The sequence below is a fragment of the Balaenoptera physalus genome (assembly GCF_965194825.1).
Source record: "Balaenoptera physalus genome assembly, chromosome: 10".
NCBI lineage: Eukaryota > Metazoa > Chordata > Mammalia > Artiodactyla > Balaenopteridae > Balaenoptera > Balaenoptera physalus.
In genome coordinates, this window is record NC_138889.1 from 5,110,501 (window position 1) to 5,125,359 (window position 14,859).

At 57.8% G+C, this 14,859-nt stretch overlaps 1 protein-coding gene and 1 long non-coding RNA gene across 6 annotated transcripts in view; both read right to left on the reverse strand.

The window, feature by feature from the left end:
- Positions 1–834, reverse strand: part of LOC309667637 — a 35,273-nt gene extending 34,439 nt beyond the window's left edge. The window contains exons 1-2 of the long non-coding RNA XR_014267868.1: positions 767–834; positions 146–280 (exon numbers count right to left, since the gene is read on the reverse strand). This is a non-coding gene — a long non-coding RNA (uncharacterized lncRNA). The remainder of the gene's footprint in view (positions 1–145; positions 281–766) is intronic.
- Positions 835–7,605: 6,771 nt separating this feature from the next.
- Positions 7,606–14,859, reverse strand: part of ST14 (ST14 transmembrane serine protease matriptase) — a 40,831-nt gene continuing 33,577 nt past the window's right edge. For all 5 annotated transcript variants that reach the window (XM_082476216.1, XM_082476214.1, XM_082476217.1 and 2 more), the window contains 4 exons: positions 14,282–14,468; positions 8,843–9,117; positions 8,369–8,505; positions 7,606–8,292 (listed from right to left, as the gene is read on the reverse strand). In XM_082476216.1, coding sequence (XP_082332342.1) covers positions 8,131–8,292; positions 8,369–8,505; positions 8,843–9,117; positions 14,282–14,468 — 761 coding nt within the window. In that variant the 3' untranslated portion in view covers positions 7,606–8,130. The remainder of the gene's footprint in view (positions 8,293–8,368; positions 8,506–8,842; positions 9,118–14,281; positions 14,469–14,859) is intronic.

Consider the following 14,859-nt stretch of genomic DNA (forward strand, 5'->3'; position numbering starts at 1 on the left):
CGGGCGAAAACCTCACCTTTTAGTAGCTGCGCGTTGCTGAGCTTTTCATGAAACCCTCGGCTCTGCCGCCTGCCTTTTGAAGGTTCTTTCCCTCCTGCGACCGACGCACAGGACAGGAGCGTGTGTGGGCTCGTGAGCCACTTACCTTCCCAGCCTCGCTTTCCTCCTGCCCAGCCCCATGCCCGAGCCTGGCACGGGCCTGGCACACGGTGAGAGGTCAGTCAGTGAGGAGGGACGAGTACACATCCTGGAAATGGGTCCATAATAACGGCAGTCTGTCCTGTCACAGATGAAAAACGGGTGTAACACAACCTCAACACACTTCCCACCTCTCACTTCCACTCTCAGTGATGGAGAAACGCCTGATTATGAGTTGCTCACGGGGGAGTGAAGCTCTTCATCAGCTTCCCTAGTCCGTGATGTGAACACGACTGAGAAGCTAGAAAACAGCATCAGTGAGGAAAGCCGGACGGGGATCAGTGTTGACCTTGGAGACGTGGAACGTTTCCAGATACATTAAGTGGGATGAAATCCACACTCTGGAAAAGGCGACCCGCGAAGCTTCTGGGAGCCCTCTATCCCTTCCCCCCCGCCACCCCAAGAAGAGAGGAAAGAGGACGCTCAGTCCCCATGGCAGTGACCATGACGCCCGAGTCCCTGGGCCTCCCGTAAACCTGCTCCAGCCTAGGAGTCTGCCAAGGACTCCCGCGTGATGCCAGCCCTGAACACGCTCCAGCGTCACGTAAGCGAGCCCTGCTGCACTTACGGAGCTGGCCGTCCAGCGCCTGCCAGCCTCTCCGGGACGGTGAGTTTCCCATGGTGTCCCCTGCCCATGAAGTTCGCACTCTGGGGTGAGGGGTCGGGAAGAGGAAAGGCAGCACAGCCGCTGGAGAGCCGCCTTCACGGTGGGCCCAGACGTGGTGTTTCCACACTTGGGAACACAGGGTTCCACATCTGGGCTTTGCCAAGACTCACCATGAATTGGGTGGGAAGAGGTCGTGGAGACAGGCGGGACACCCACAGCTTCCTTCCGGACCGGCTGCTTCAGCGACTGTGCCTGTGACGTGCAGGGCGTGAGCGCCCCCTACTGCCCTCACCTAGAATGATCCCCAGGGCAGGGACTCAAAAGAATCTTTCTTTGCCTTTAAGCCAAACTTACAAAATATTTATTAAACCTAATTAAAAGGCTTTTGTTTAAAATAGATACCCAGCGAAACAGTTCAAACTGTTAACCACGCGTTTATTTTTCAAAAGCCTTTGAACTAGAACAAAATGGATTGTCTTTTCAGCTCCGGTTGCGACATTCCCCCAGGTCTCAGTGAACGTCCTTGTCATTGGTGACCCAGAAACATTTCTATCACCCCACCCAGGCTCATTCTGTGGCTCTTTCTTTGGGACTGGAAAAAATCTGAGAAAGGGCATTTCCCTGGACGCAGCAGGACCCTGCAGACCTTCTGTCAGTCCTCCTTTTCATCACTTCTCCAAGCCCGGGTGCCCCCATCGCTTTTGGCCTCTGTTCCTTTTGCTTCAGCTTCCCCCAAGGCCAGCCAGCATTCAGCAGACGTGAATGGCTCAAGGCAGGAAGATGAGGGCAGAAGAAGTGACCCTTCTGAATCACAGGTCAGAGCACGTTGTCCAGCTGCCCACGGCCAAGACCTCGAGGAAACGTTCTCTCCCTCCGGTCCCCACTGCCCCTAGGCGGAGGAATAAGAGAAAGCAGATGGTTTGGGCCCTGAGAAAGGGAAATGCCCAGGGGCTGCTGGGGGTAGTAGCCAAGGAAATAGGAATGGGAAAGACTTTGAGACGCTGAAGGGGCCCTTTCAGAGCCCAGCTAGTTCATTTTGGCCTTTTCCACGTGTGCCTAAGCCACGAAGCCGATCGCCTGGCAAGAGGCCCTGGATCCTCCAGGCTTCAGGTTGGGGGTGCCCTGCCTCTGGAGGGCAGTCCAGGACTTAACTGCACGGGCTTTGGAGTCCAGCGGCTGGGTTTGCATCCTTCCTCCTCTCTTTCTGAGGAACCTTGAGCGAGATGCCGTGGGCAGGACGTAGTGATGTGATGCACACGAGGCACTCGGCACGCGCTGCCCCGTTACTGACACTGTAGATGTCACCGGAGCGGCTGAGCTGCCAGACCCTCCCCCGCGAGGACAGCGGCGGGACAGACACGTCGGCAGGGTAGGTGTGCAGAGCAGGTTTCTACCTACCTGACCTCCAAAGCTTCTTTCCAGCTGTGAGGTTGAATGGAGGTGTCCTTCCAGTTACAAGGGCAGCCCTCAGGCAGCTGTCATCCCACTGAGCAACTGGAGGGTCACAGAGGCCCGGGAGGCAAGTGGCCAGGCCCTGTGACCTCACACCTCCTGGGAATGTGAACTCCCTCCCACCCACCAAGGACCCCGGACGGGCTCCAGGACCTGCTTCCCAGCATCTGCAAGGCCAGGCCCGAGGAGCCTGAAGCAGACCCCGTCCTACAACGGCCCTGTTCCCCAGTCACAAAGGGCGCAGGGCGACCCTCGGCAAAAGCCTGTCGAATCTGTGACTTCTTTCCTCATCCTTCCCTCTGGCTGGTATAAATAAGCCATTTTTTAACCATTTTTTTGCAAGGGTCACATGTTCCAAACATAGGTTTCAATTTTTTCTAGTCTGTTTCTACACATTTTTCTTGTCCTTTTAGATATTTGGACAGTACCTAGGTTATGAAATTCAAAGAGGCATCTGATGCCCTGTTTCCTTCAGGAGCTGTTGCCTGACAGAGAGAGAGAGAGAGAGAGTGGGAGGGAGAGGGAGAGGGAAGGAGAGAGCTCCCCTACCCTTCTCTCCGGACATGGTCCGTCTCCCCTCCCCCAGCCCTCCCACACACACACACCGTGTACTTGCAGCTCTTTGGAAAAAGAACACAGGCTAAGGGTGGAAGAGTTTTCTTTTCGAGATAAACAAGTCCATACGAAGTTCCAGAAGAGAGGTCTGGCAGGGAGACTGAGTTATTCCTGACCACAGGGGCGTGGGCAGGGAAAATCGTGATAACCTCAGGGTGAAGGAAGCATGTGGTGGAGGAAAGCACAGAGCCAAGGGGAAGGGCAAGCTAGGTTTGCACCCCAGGAAAATACACAGCCCTCCCGCTGGAAGATTCTGAGGCAGTGGAACAACTGGACAATGGAGTTGATTCCACCTCGCCTGGAAACAGCTCTGGACCCTGACTTTTTAGGAAACAACTGGAGATGAGGGGAAAAGGCAGAAAAACACACAGCCTCGTAGCTGCAGGTGCAGGGCGATGGCACGGGAGCACGCAGCCCTCTGGAGAAGAAAAGGGGGAAACAGATAAATGAAATGAATTGAAATCCGAAGAGCTGGGGTTTCTTCACCAAAATACAGTCATCATTGTAGGCATATCAGACCAGGAGCAATTAGCACGTCGTGCAAGCGCTGATCTGAGAGTCAAGGGCTGCTCTTTCCTCAGCATCTCTCTTGCGGGGAGCAGGGGGGTGGGGGGCGAGGACAGCCTGAACATAAAGGGAATCTGGACCCAGGCCGCCCTCGCGCTTGGCCGGCACCCAGGTCCCCCTCGCTCCCCCTTTTCCTGACGTGCCAGAGGCGGCCCCTCTCCTCAGGGAGGAGCCTGACCACGCCCAGGCCCAGAGGAAGCGCCACTTGCTCGAAGCCCCTCTGACGTCTTCACTCCCCGTTGTCAATGCCGTGTTTGTCATCTTGTGGAAGAACAGTTGGAACGATCTTCTAGGTCAACCCGAGACGTAAAAGCAGGTGATAAATATTCGTATTCCTGCTTTGGGGCCTGCTCTCATCATCTGAGTGGTATTTGGTGGCTTTCCAACGTCTGTTCCTGATTGTCACCCTGAGGAACCCCAGCCTGGTGACCTGAAAGCAGTTGTCCGGACCCCCTTCCAACGGACACTTCCCCCTTCCCTCCCTCGGCCCATCACCCTTACAGGACGAGTTGAAATGGCACGAGGGCTGATGCAAACCCCCCTCCTTTGGGCCAAGTGGACCCCAAGGACCCAATAAGCAGCGGCGTCCCACCCAGGCTGGCAAAGCAGATGGAGAACGAGTGCACTGCCCACCTGGAGCAAACCCCTCACCTGGAAAATAGCTCTCACGGCAGGGAGGCCTCGTGACCAGGTCTGCTGGAGTTCCCCAAAGCAAGGGGGGACTCGAGCCTAGGGGCTGGTCCACAGGGTCTCTGAGAGCGTGGCCCCTTCATTCTACCCGCGAGAAGTTCCTTCCCTCATGAAACGATGGTGTGTGAGTAACAGAGTCTATGGGGGACAGAGCCTAGGTGCCCGGGTCCTAGGAGACCAGACGTGGGACCTTGGGCGGTTACTTACACTCTTGGCGCCGTGGTTTTCTGTTGTAAAGTGGGAACGACCATAGGGCTGTTGCGAGGTTTACATCAGACAAGTAAAGCACTCAGAACGCTCAGGAGGCACTTTCATTAGATGGTAGATATGTTGGAGCTTCAGCGTTCCAAGAAACTCAAGTCTGACAAACACCGGCTTAAAGGTCCAATCTCCCTTACGTGTGGCTGCAGGTGTGCAAAACACACACACCCTCGTGATTCCAAGCCTGGGAAAGTGGGAGGCCTCATTCCATCCCAGAGAGCTGAGGGAGGCCCCCTGAATTAGAGTCTGCGGGCACCCCAGGCGCCCCAGAGAGGGAGGGTGTCCTGTGGTAACAGCCAGGCCATGTTTCCAGGACCGGGAGCTCAGGCGCTAACACGCAGCCCTGCCCCTCCCCCAAGGACGCGCGCGCGCCTGCGTGCGTGCGTGCGTGCGTGCGTGCGTAAGAACGTACCTGCCCGCGGGCTGCAGCATCTGCCGGCTGTGTTAACAGGTACCGTTCCACGCTTGCTCCTCCAGAGATAACACCCACCTCCTGCCACAGGTCACCTCTGTCCTCAAACCCTAAAGCTCTTAAGCTCTTTTGACCCCGCCCTGGGCATGTTCGTCCTCCGGGTCCCAGAGTCTGAGGGCCGGCAGGTCCCGGCCGCAGGGAGGGGTGGGTGGGTGCGGGGCCTCCGGCTGCCCACCTGACACGGGGCACAAAGGGAGTGGAAGCAGCAGGAGACAGCCTTCCGGGAACGGCGGGGCCTGGGGTCCGTCCCAACCCACCTCCCCACCCTGCGCAGCGAGGGCCCCTCTCCTGTGACAGCACCTTGGCCACCGGGAGGCTGGCGGCCTGGGAAGCCCTGCGGTGCCCCTGGTGGCTGAACAGCTTCCCTACGCCCTTCTGGATTCCACCCCCCCACCCCTCCCCCGGCCCTGGGTCCCTGCAGACTGTTCCTCCTGCAGGATCCAGGATTAAACATTGACTGAACTTCCATTTTAATGCTTGTGATTGGTGGCTGAAACAAGTGAGACGCAAGGTAGTTTGAGGGACCAGAGAGATGGCTCGTTTCAAGATCCTAGCAACTAAAACAGGCTAGTCCATCAGGAAAAGGCCTCACAGAAGTTCGTTGAGCTTTTGTGGGGACTCAACCGAAGGCAACAGAGAGCATGAAGCCGAGGCAGCGCCTTGTGCACCGGCCCGTGCGCCTGCCTGGGGCAGCGCTGCCTGGTTGCCTGGGTGCGGTCACAAGAACGGCACTGTACCGTCGTGGGCCTGGCTGCGGCCACAGCAGGTCGCATGGGTGGAACTGAACTTGGTCACACGCTTGGAGCTGGAGTTCTTGAACTGTACATGCAAACGTGTGCAAAACAGTTTTGGTCACTAGTCTCTCCCCGGGCCTTCACCTGGGTGCGGGAAGGCTGAGGCGGTGGCTCAGGGCTGATGCCGCCGCTGCCCTCGGCAGAGAGGAGCGGACCCGGGCCGGCTGTCACACCCGTCGTCAACCCTGACTGTGCTGGGGCCTCTGTCTTCATTACAGCTCGAAGACGAGGCCGACTTCCCACTAGCTAAGGAGCCTTAGCTGATTCTTATCTGTGGTCAGAAGTAACGCTGGATTTGGCTCCACAGTCTTTTGAAAGGCACTGGTGCTCTGTCGGTTTCCAGGCGTCAAGTGTTTGTGGCTTCCGGGACCCTGCCAGGACCGCAGGACACGCCTGCAAAGCGCAGTGCCGGGCGCCTGGTGGGCACTCGGTGATGCTGATGCTCTTCGCCCTGCGGCTCGTCAGAATCCCCCGGAAGCCTTGTTACAGCAGATGGCTGCGCCCCGCCTCCCAGAGTCTCCGACGCGGGAGGTCTGGGTGGAGCGTGGGAATTGAGTCTCTGCGACGCCCCAGGTGGTGCGGATGCCCCCAGCCCCGGGGCCACGCTGTGGGAACGCTGTCCTGGATGACCTGCCCAGTCCCACCCCGGACGCGCCAGTGAGACCCCTGAGACAGCGGGGTGACCCCAAAGGGCCCCAGGAGGACAACAATGAGGCTGAGAAACCACCATGAACTGGGACAGAGGGCTGCGGAGAGGGAGCCGCTGTCCCTTTAGGGGACAGTGAAGTCGTCTCATGACCCCGCCTGCGTTTCTGACGTGGGGAGGGGGTCTTCTGGACCATGTCAGGTGCCGATAGGAGAGAGGTGCTGTGGGTAGGCACAGGCCAGGCCTGGCTGCCTGAGGGGCTCTCACCCTTGGGAACCAGACCACAAGTGAAGCCTCTCCCTACACACCAGCTATTTACACTCGGCGCCGTCTGCACAGGGTCTTCTGACAGCACCTTCATTCTCCTACTCCCCACACCTCGGTAAAAATGATACCCTTTCCCTTCCCTGGAAGGAAAACCCAATGTGGATGCTTGCACAGCTGTCAAGACAAAACTTCTCCCTCCTTCCAGAGGGTAAGGTACTCAGGCTAAAATGAAAGAGGCAGCTCACCTCCTCCAGGAAGTCTGCCCAGATTGTTCCCTGTGGTTTCCAAAACACACAGAGAGCAAAGACCATTCAGTCAACAAATATGTGTTAGCATCTTCTAGGAGCCAGGCCTGAGCTGGCGATACAGCAATGAGCAAAGACCACCCACCCTCCCTCACACGGCCATCTGATTTCTCTTCCTGGGTCTGCTATCCCCCAGACCCAGCTCGTACAGAGCCTTGGCATACGGAAGGCCCTCAAACGTCTTCTCAAGAACTCCCTGAGCCCTCCCCACATCCTCGTCTCTGTCCCTCTGAGTCATCCCAAGCAAGAAGATAGAGAACATTGTAATTTACTAAGTAGAAATCAAAGGAGGAAGGACAGCACGAGACACGGGAGAAGCCTCAAGCGAGGCGGCAGCATCAGGACCCACCCACTCAGCCCACGCTAGACAGCCGTGAGTTCACGCACACTCTCGTGTCCGAGTGTGCAAGCGCAGGCGCACAGGTACACACACACACACAGCATTCGTGTGACCATCTCCCCACCTGACAGAAACACCCAGGACAACGCTCCTCCCCCATCCCGGGGAGCCGCACCCCGTCCCACCCCTCCTGTCCCGGCACCAGGCCCTGTCTGGGGAGCTTCAGGTCAGGGAGGAAACACAGCCCCTCGCTGGCCTGGGGACCGTCACAGGGCACCGTGGTCCCCACTCTCAGCCTGACTCCAGGCTCTGTGCTGAGGGGGATTTAAACCCAGTTTCTTGCTGCTGGGGCTAGGGGAGCCCATCAACTCCGTAAGAAAGAAAAATTACCTAAAAAGAAATAAAGCGTTTTACTCATACACACAAATATACACACTGAACCCCACCCTGGGAGCCGGTAGAACATTCGAACCTTGGACCCGGCTGACTTCCAGGTCCCTCAGGCCTGGATTTCCTGAAGCGTGTGACCCTGGGAGCCCGTGGTGCCCCACCAGCCCCGCCCAAGGGGCCCCAAAGTCCAAACGAGAGCTGGTCCTGTATCCGAGGCAGATGAAGCCAGCCTTCCCTGTATCCGAGGAAAAGAGCCTCTGGCCCAGCGTGGCGCCAGGGCCGAGAGGCTGTGTCTTCAAGCCTCCGGCCCCGGCACTGCCAAGCGTCCTGTCCTCCCCTCCTCTCCCCTCCCCGACCCCGCTTGGGAAGCTGGGGGTGTGGGGTGGGTGAGAGGCCTGCGGGCGAGTCTCCATCTCCAGAGGCTCGGGGATCAGGTCCCAGTCTGGGTTCCGGGGGCCGAGCCGGGGGTCCGGGAAGCAATCCCGTCCTCAGCCCGCACGTGCGCACCTGGGGTGGCACCTCGCCTCTACACCCCGGTCTGCTGTTTAATCCAGTCCCGAAACATGGAGAGCCTTGTGTACACGCCTGGCTTGTCCCTCTGTGCGCAGCCGTCGCCCCAGCTCACCACGCCGGCCTGGAACATCCGCCCATTCGCCTCCGGGCTGGACAGCGGGCCCCCGGAATCGCCCTGCGGGGAGACCAGGCCTTGGCACCGAGCCCCCGCCCGCCCACCCCCAGCCCCGCCGGCCGCCCCGCCGGCCCACCTGGCAGGCGTCCACGCCGCCGCTGAGGTAGCCCACGCACAGCATGCGCGCGGTGATCTGCTGTGGCAGCAGGCGCTCGCACGTGGTCTGGTTGATGACGCGGATCTCGCCCTTTTGCAGGATCAGCGCCCCCATACCTGGGAGGCAGGGGGAGGGGGGGACAGGGCAGGAGGGGCGGCCGGCGGTCAGCGGGGGGACCCGACCAGCGGAGCCCCCGAAAGAGCGCGGATGCCCGCGGCCCACACGTGGCTAAAACCTGAGGGCACGTCTCCAGGATGGGACGCTGTGCAGCCGGGCAGAGCGGTCAGGCCGCGCTGACCATCTGTCGGGTGAGGAATCCGACACCCACCCTGGGAAGGCGTGTGAGAAAGTGGGGGACGGAAGGACGGCCACGAGGCACCCCCTCCCACAGCGGCTGGGCTGCGGGCAGAGCTGTCAGCCCCTCACCCCAGCTTCACCCCCACCCCCGCTCACCTCCCTCCTGCGTGTGGCCCCAGCCGGTGACCCAGATGGCCTTGCCGGTGGGGAAGGCGTGCGCGGCGTCCGGCAGGCAGATGGGCCGCACGGTAGCGCTGTACTCGGCTGGCTGCTCCAGCTGCAGCAGCGCGATGTCGTAGTCAAAGGTGAAGTCGTTGAAGAAGGGGTGGGAGATGACGCGCTGCAGCCGGCGCTCCTGCACCCCGGGGGCGCTGCGCTTGCTCTGGTCGTGCAGGCCCAGGAAGGCAGTCCACATGCTGTGGTCAGAGTACCTGCCGGGGGCCGGAGGACGGGCGGAGAGGGAGGCCTGAGCCTGCGCCCTCAGCCCGGTGCCCTGCGCCCCTCAACCCGAGCCCGCGCCCACCCCAGGACGATGCTCAGCTGCCCTCGCTTATCTCATTACCAAAAAGATTTCCCTTCTCATTAATCTACCCTTCCGTGGAAGGAGCACATCAATCCAAGTACTTCTCTAACACAGCGGTACATACTTTAAGTACCAGGGGAGCTGAGCAGTAGATGGAACGTCACCAGGTTTGTTGTCGGTAGCGGGATGGTGCAGCAGTTCTGACTATTGTGTATTGGACGACTGAACCAGTAAAAAGACAAGACCCTGGTATTGCTGGGGCCCAGTCTCCCACGTGGGAAAAGGGAGACACCAACAGGCAGAGGCGGAGGAGAGGAGAACCCCATGCCGCTGACATGCCATCAGAGCAGGAAAAGCTCACGGCTGCTCAGAAAGATGGCCTCAGCGCAACGGCATCCCCAGCAGCAGCCAGAACTTGGCTTCTAACTATCCTTCCCCGTGGAAAGGAACCAAGGCTCCTTGGAGAGATGGTTGATTTCAGGTCTGGAGCAAGTAGCACATAGAGTGAACCAGGAATATTTTGTTTTACCAGAAGTGAGTGAGAGCTTGCACAGGGACGGTGCCAGCGGGACAAGGCTTTCACTAGTCAAGATCGGGGTCATCTGGACACCAAAATAAACTGTGGGGTTAAATCACTATACATGATGAAGAATATAAGGAGCGGAGGAGAATCTATCTAAAAAATAATCTCAAAATAATTTATAAGAAGAGAAGGAAAGCTATGCTTTACAGAAAAACACCAGCTAATAAATACAGAAGAAATGACACAGTAAGTCATATTTCACACCTACCACAGCAATAACCGATACACACAAGAATCATCAACAGATGCTAAAAACCACTGGGTAACAAGATATCCACACTGGGACTTCCCTCCTGGTCCAGTGGTTAAGACTCTGCGCTCCCAATGCAGGGGGCCCGGGTTCGATCCCTGGTCAGGGAACTAGATCCCGCGTGCGGCAACTAAAAAAAAAGATCCCACGTGCCGCAACTAAAGATCCTGCACACGGCCAGGAAGATCCCGCATGCCACAACTAAGACCTGGTGCAGCCAAATAAATACATAAATAAATATTTAAAAAAAAAGAAGATATACACACTGATTCAAAGCATCACCCAAGATTCATAACCAACGGGGGAAGTACCTTTATAAGTACTGGTAGACACCACCCTAACCAAGTAATCAGACTTTTCTCCAAATCATCCCCACTGATGGGGTATTATGTACTTCCTGAGGACACATCACCTATGCAGTGCTTCCTGACCAGAAGAAAAAAATTTAACCTAACTCTAATCGTGAAACAACAAGCAGGAACATCCAGATCGAGAGATATTCTGCAAAATAACATCCTTGGCTTTTCAAAAACGTACTGCCATAAAAGAACAAAAATTAAAAGGCCGGGAGAGACTTCTATATTTTAAAGAGACTAGTCAAAACTAATGACTACAACAAAGCATATCCCTTGACTGGATCCTACGTTTTTCAAAAAACCTGCAAATACTGGGAGAACTGGAGGAATCTGAAATGCCGACCATGTGCCAGCTAACAGTGCTACATCAGTGCGATCGTTTCCGGATGTGATAACCGTATGGCGGTGACATGGGAGGGTTCCCCTGTTCTTGGGAGACGCCGCCTGCCGTCCTTGGGGAAGACGTGCCATGATGGCTGCGCCTAACTTGGAACTGGCTCAGAAAGGGGAACGTGAACGTCTAGGGAAGCACAGCTTAGGAGTGATCCGTGTGCTCGAGCCCGCCGATGAGTACCGTGTCCAACAGCAGAAGGAATCTGAGGAGAAGACTTCAGTGTCAGTCACCAGAGAGGGCCCGGAACTTCCAGAAGACAAACAAGAGAAAAAGAAGCAGGAAAAGAAAGGACAAAGTGTGGAAACTCCACAAGGTCATGAAGGACCTCTTGGAGAAAAAAAGCCCCAAAGCTGGTCGTGTCGAGCCGACGGGTGACATCCCTGTGCTGCGTCGTCACAAGCACATCAGCTGCACAGCAAACACAGAAAGAATGGTGAAGGCTCAAGCGTTAAGAGGCAACACAGCAGCGATGGGTTAGACGGCGGCAAAGAAACACCTGCAGATAAACCCCGGCCATTCCGTCAAGACCTAAGGCAAACGGCAGAGGTCGACACAGCCGACCACGCCAAGCACTCTCTGGGGGCCGACGTGTTACATCATCTTATCCCCCAAACAGCCAGTCAGGGTGGTCTTGGGCCACCGTCTGAACCCAGCAGCCCACGCTCTTGACCACGAGATGCCACCTCTCGGTAACACCCTGGGATCGCTTGCTGACTCAGAAATGTGTCCAAAGTACCTGCACTCCAGGTCCTGGCACACTTCACCCCTGCCTGTCCCTGTTCACAACCCTCCCTTTGCCTGGAAGGTCTGAGTCACCTGGTCTAGTGACAAACACCCTCACGTTTCAACAGCAGACCAGACACCCTGCCCATAAAGGCATTCCCAGCAGCCACCCGCCCCAGCCCTCAGGGGCGCTCTAACCCACACACTGGGCCCTCGGCAGCCTCCCCCCAGCTCTGGCACAGCCCTTACTACGTGCACGTGTGTATCACAACTTGTCCCCCTACCCTGGGACGTCTGGAAGTGCAGGGACCAAGTCTAATTCAGCTTTCTCTCCCGGTGCCAATGGTAACAATGGCTGTTGAGGGCATTAATGGGCAGAAGTAAGACTGCTGAGCAGGGGAAGATGAAGGAAAAGGAAATGAGAAATGAAAAGATGAAGCAAGGGAAAGAGGAAGAAGCAGGGCAGGGCCCAGGGGCAGGTGCGTCAGGAAGCGCACGCACATCCCAGCTCACCCTGGAGACGGGGCTAGGAACGGGGACTGTGGCGACCGCGTGGGTTCAGAGCACCCAGATCTTGGTTTCTTCTCAGGGAATGCCTAGCTCTGGGGCCGGACCAGGAAGATACAGGATGAGCCTAGAGCACCAGGTGGCGTCCGAAAGCAAGGAGGTGGCTCAGAAAAACAAAAGAATGGGGGCGTGTCCTAGGGAGCTGGGCGCCAGCCTGGAGAGCCCTCAGTGGTCAGCTCTGGAACAATCTAGCGACAGTAAACAACACGGTATTAGATCACAACCCGAAATATAAATATATGCACGAGTCCCTACAAACATAAATAGATGATTAAATAAATACATGGGAGAGAAGGGACAAAGCTTCCTTACAAAGCAATTCCACACTGACTCATTTTCAAAGAATAGAGTACAGAAGGGGGAAACACTTCCGAGGGGAAAGAGCTGGCATCACCGTCTTAACCAGATGACTGAGATGAGCGTCACCAGAGATAAGCCACGTTGACATCATTTACCTGCTGATACAACATGACTTTCTTCCAAACAAACACTCATGACCCCAGTCTAATCACGAGAACAACCTCAGATGCATCCAGATGGGGGCGCTCTACAGGGCCCCTGGCCTCCAGGCTGTCCAGGTCACGAAAAACACACAAAGACTGAGAAATCGTCCCGGACCAGAGGAGACTGGGGAGACAGGACAACAGACACAAAGGGGGCACCTGGACAAACTCCTACAGCAGAAAGGATGCTGGTGTGAAACTGGTGCCAGGGAGCCTGGGGGGGAGCCCAGTGGGAGCCCCGAGGCAGCCCGGAGGCAAGTTCCTAGTAAGGGACCGTGAGTTTCTCGGTGCTGACAAAAGCAGCAGGATAACATCAAGGGAAATCGGGCAAGGGTACGGGGAAATCGGGCAAGGGTACGGGGAAATCGGGCGAGGGTACGGGGAAATTGCGTCCTATCTTTGCAACTTGTCCACATTCCAAAGTGATAAGTTCATTCTAAAAATTCTTAAGTAAGCTCCCATCACCCCAAGAAGAAAGCAGATCGCTTCTGCCCAGAGTGGAGTGGAGTGTGACAGAGTGAGAAGAGGGGAGCAGGCTGGACCAGGCTGCACCTCACCAGCCCAGCAGCGCCCGGGGTCCACCACTGACCCCACTCCCCCCAGGCCTCTGCTGTCACATCACCCCCAGCACGTGCACCTGTCTGACTGGCCCCAGTGTCTGGCCTTAGGCCTACGTCATGCTATGGGTCCTGTCTGTCCCGAAAGTCCACGGTGGTCCCGCTCTCTCTTGGCCAAGGGGCGACTTGGTCAGCAATCCCGTCCTCAGCCCGCACGTGGCACTCTGGGCACCCTGGGTCCCCTTCCCACGCAGCTGCCCGCGGCAGGAGGGCAGGCGCCTGGCAGGAAGGCCCTGGGCGAGGGGGACCCCTGTGCCCGAGTCTCCAGGAGCAAGCTGTCCCCTCAGTCCCCCTCCCGCAGCCGATGGTCAGAGGGCCTGGGCGGGCTGGACCTAAGTCACAAAGAGCCCCAGCGCTGGGACACCTGCTCCTGCTCAGCCTGGCCCTGCCCACCCGCCCTGAGAGGCCGGCATGGCCCAGTGGCATGCTTGGTGCCCCTCCCTGCACCGGGCTCGGGTCTGCCGTGGACCTGAGGCTACGACGGGCTGAGCACCTACTGTGCGCCAGGCATGGGCTCAGCGCTTCAGGTGCGTCCCCGCGCTCCCTTCTCACACCTCTCAGCGTAAAAATCACAGCGTCACCATCAGCACCCAGGAGCCTGAGGCCTAGGAAGGTGAATAACTCGCCCACAGTGGCCTGGCAAGCCAGGGCCGGGCAGTGAATGAGAGGGTCCCGAGGGGTCTCCACCGTGCAGAGGCTGACCGCACTGGCTCCGGAATCCACACACGTGGGCCCCAGTCTGGCTCTGCCACTTAAAAGCTGTACCACCTCAGGCAAATGTCCTCACCTCTCTGATCCTCCGTTTCTGTAAAACGGGGACGTGTTCAGACCCGTCTGCCTGGGCTGTTAGGAGAGGCACTGAGAGGCCCGCTGGACAAGAGGGGCACCCAATAAACGCTCATTTTTATTACCACTGTTATTAAGCCCCATCCTGGGGGGGGGTCTGCCACCCCTCCGGTCCCAGCCCTGTCTCACCTGGGCACGACTCACAGACACAGGGCCTTTCCACCCCAGGAAACACGGAGGGGCGCCCCACTTAGGGCCGGCGCAAGGCCTCCCCGCTCCGGCCCGTGGCGTACCTGAATCCTCTGTGGTCGATGAAGCAGTGGGCGGCAGACACCATCCAGCTGGGGGAGATGAGGGAAGCCCCACACACGTGGCCCTGGCCCAGGGCGTGGAGGCTCACCTGCCAGGGCCACTCACCTTCGTCCGCATTCTCACCCCCGACAACCCGAGACTGCCTGGTGAACGACCGCAGCCCACAGTCTGGGAGGGGCAGAGACGGGAGTCACAGTGGGGCACCAGCCCAGCAGCCGGGGAAGCCACCTGGCCGCTCTCCCTGCCCCCAAATTCAAAACCCTCACTCCCCACCTCCCCGCTCCGGCACAGGGGCCTTCAGACAGCTGCTGGTTTGCTTAGATTTAATCTGGGTGTCATCTGCCCAGATTCTCTTGTTGCATGCTGAAGGACACAGCTCCCAGAGGGGAGAGCAATGGGTGACGTGAAGTCACCGAACAGCTGCAGCTCTGCTCACATCTAACCTATGGCCAGCGCTTCTGATATACACAAGAGGCTGCAAATTAAAGTATGGGCGGGGTGGGGACAAAACCCTGCCGAGGGCTCCAGGAGCTGTGCTCTCTCCCCTCCAGGCAGCACA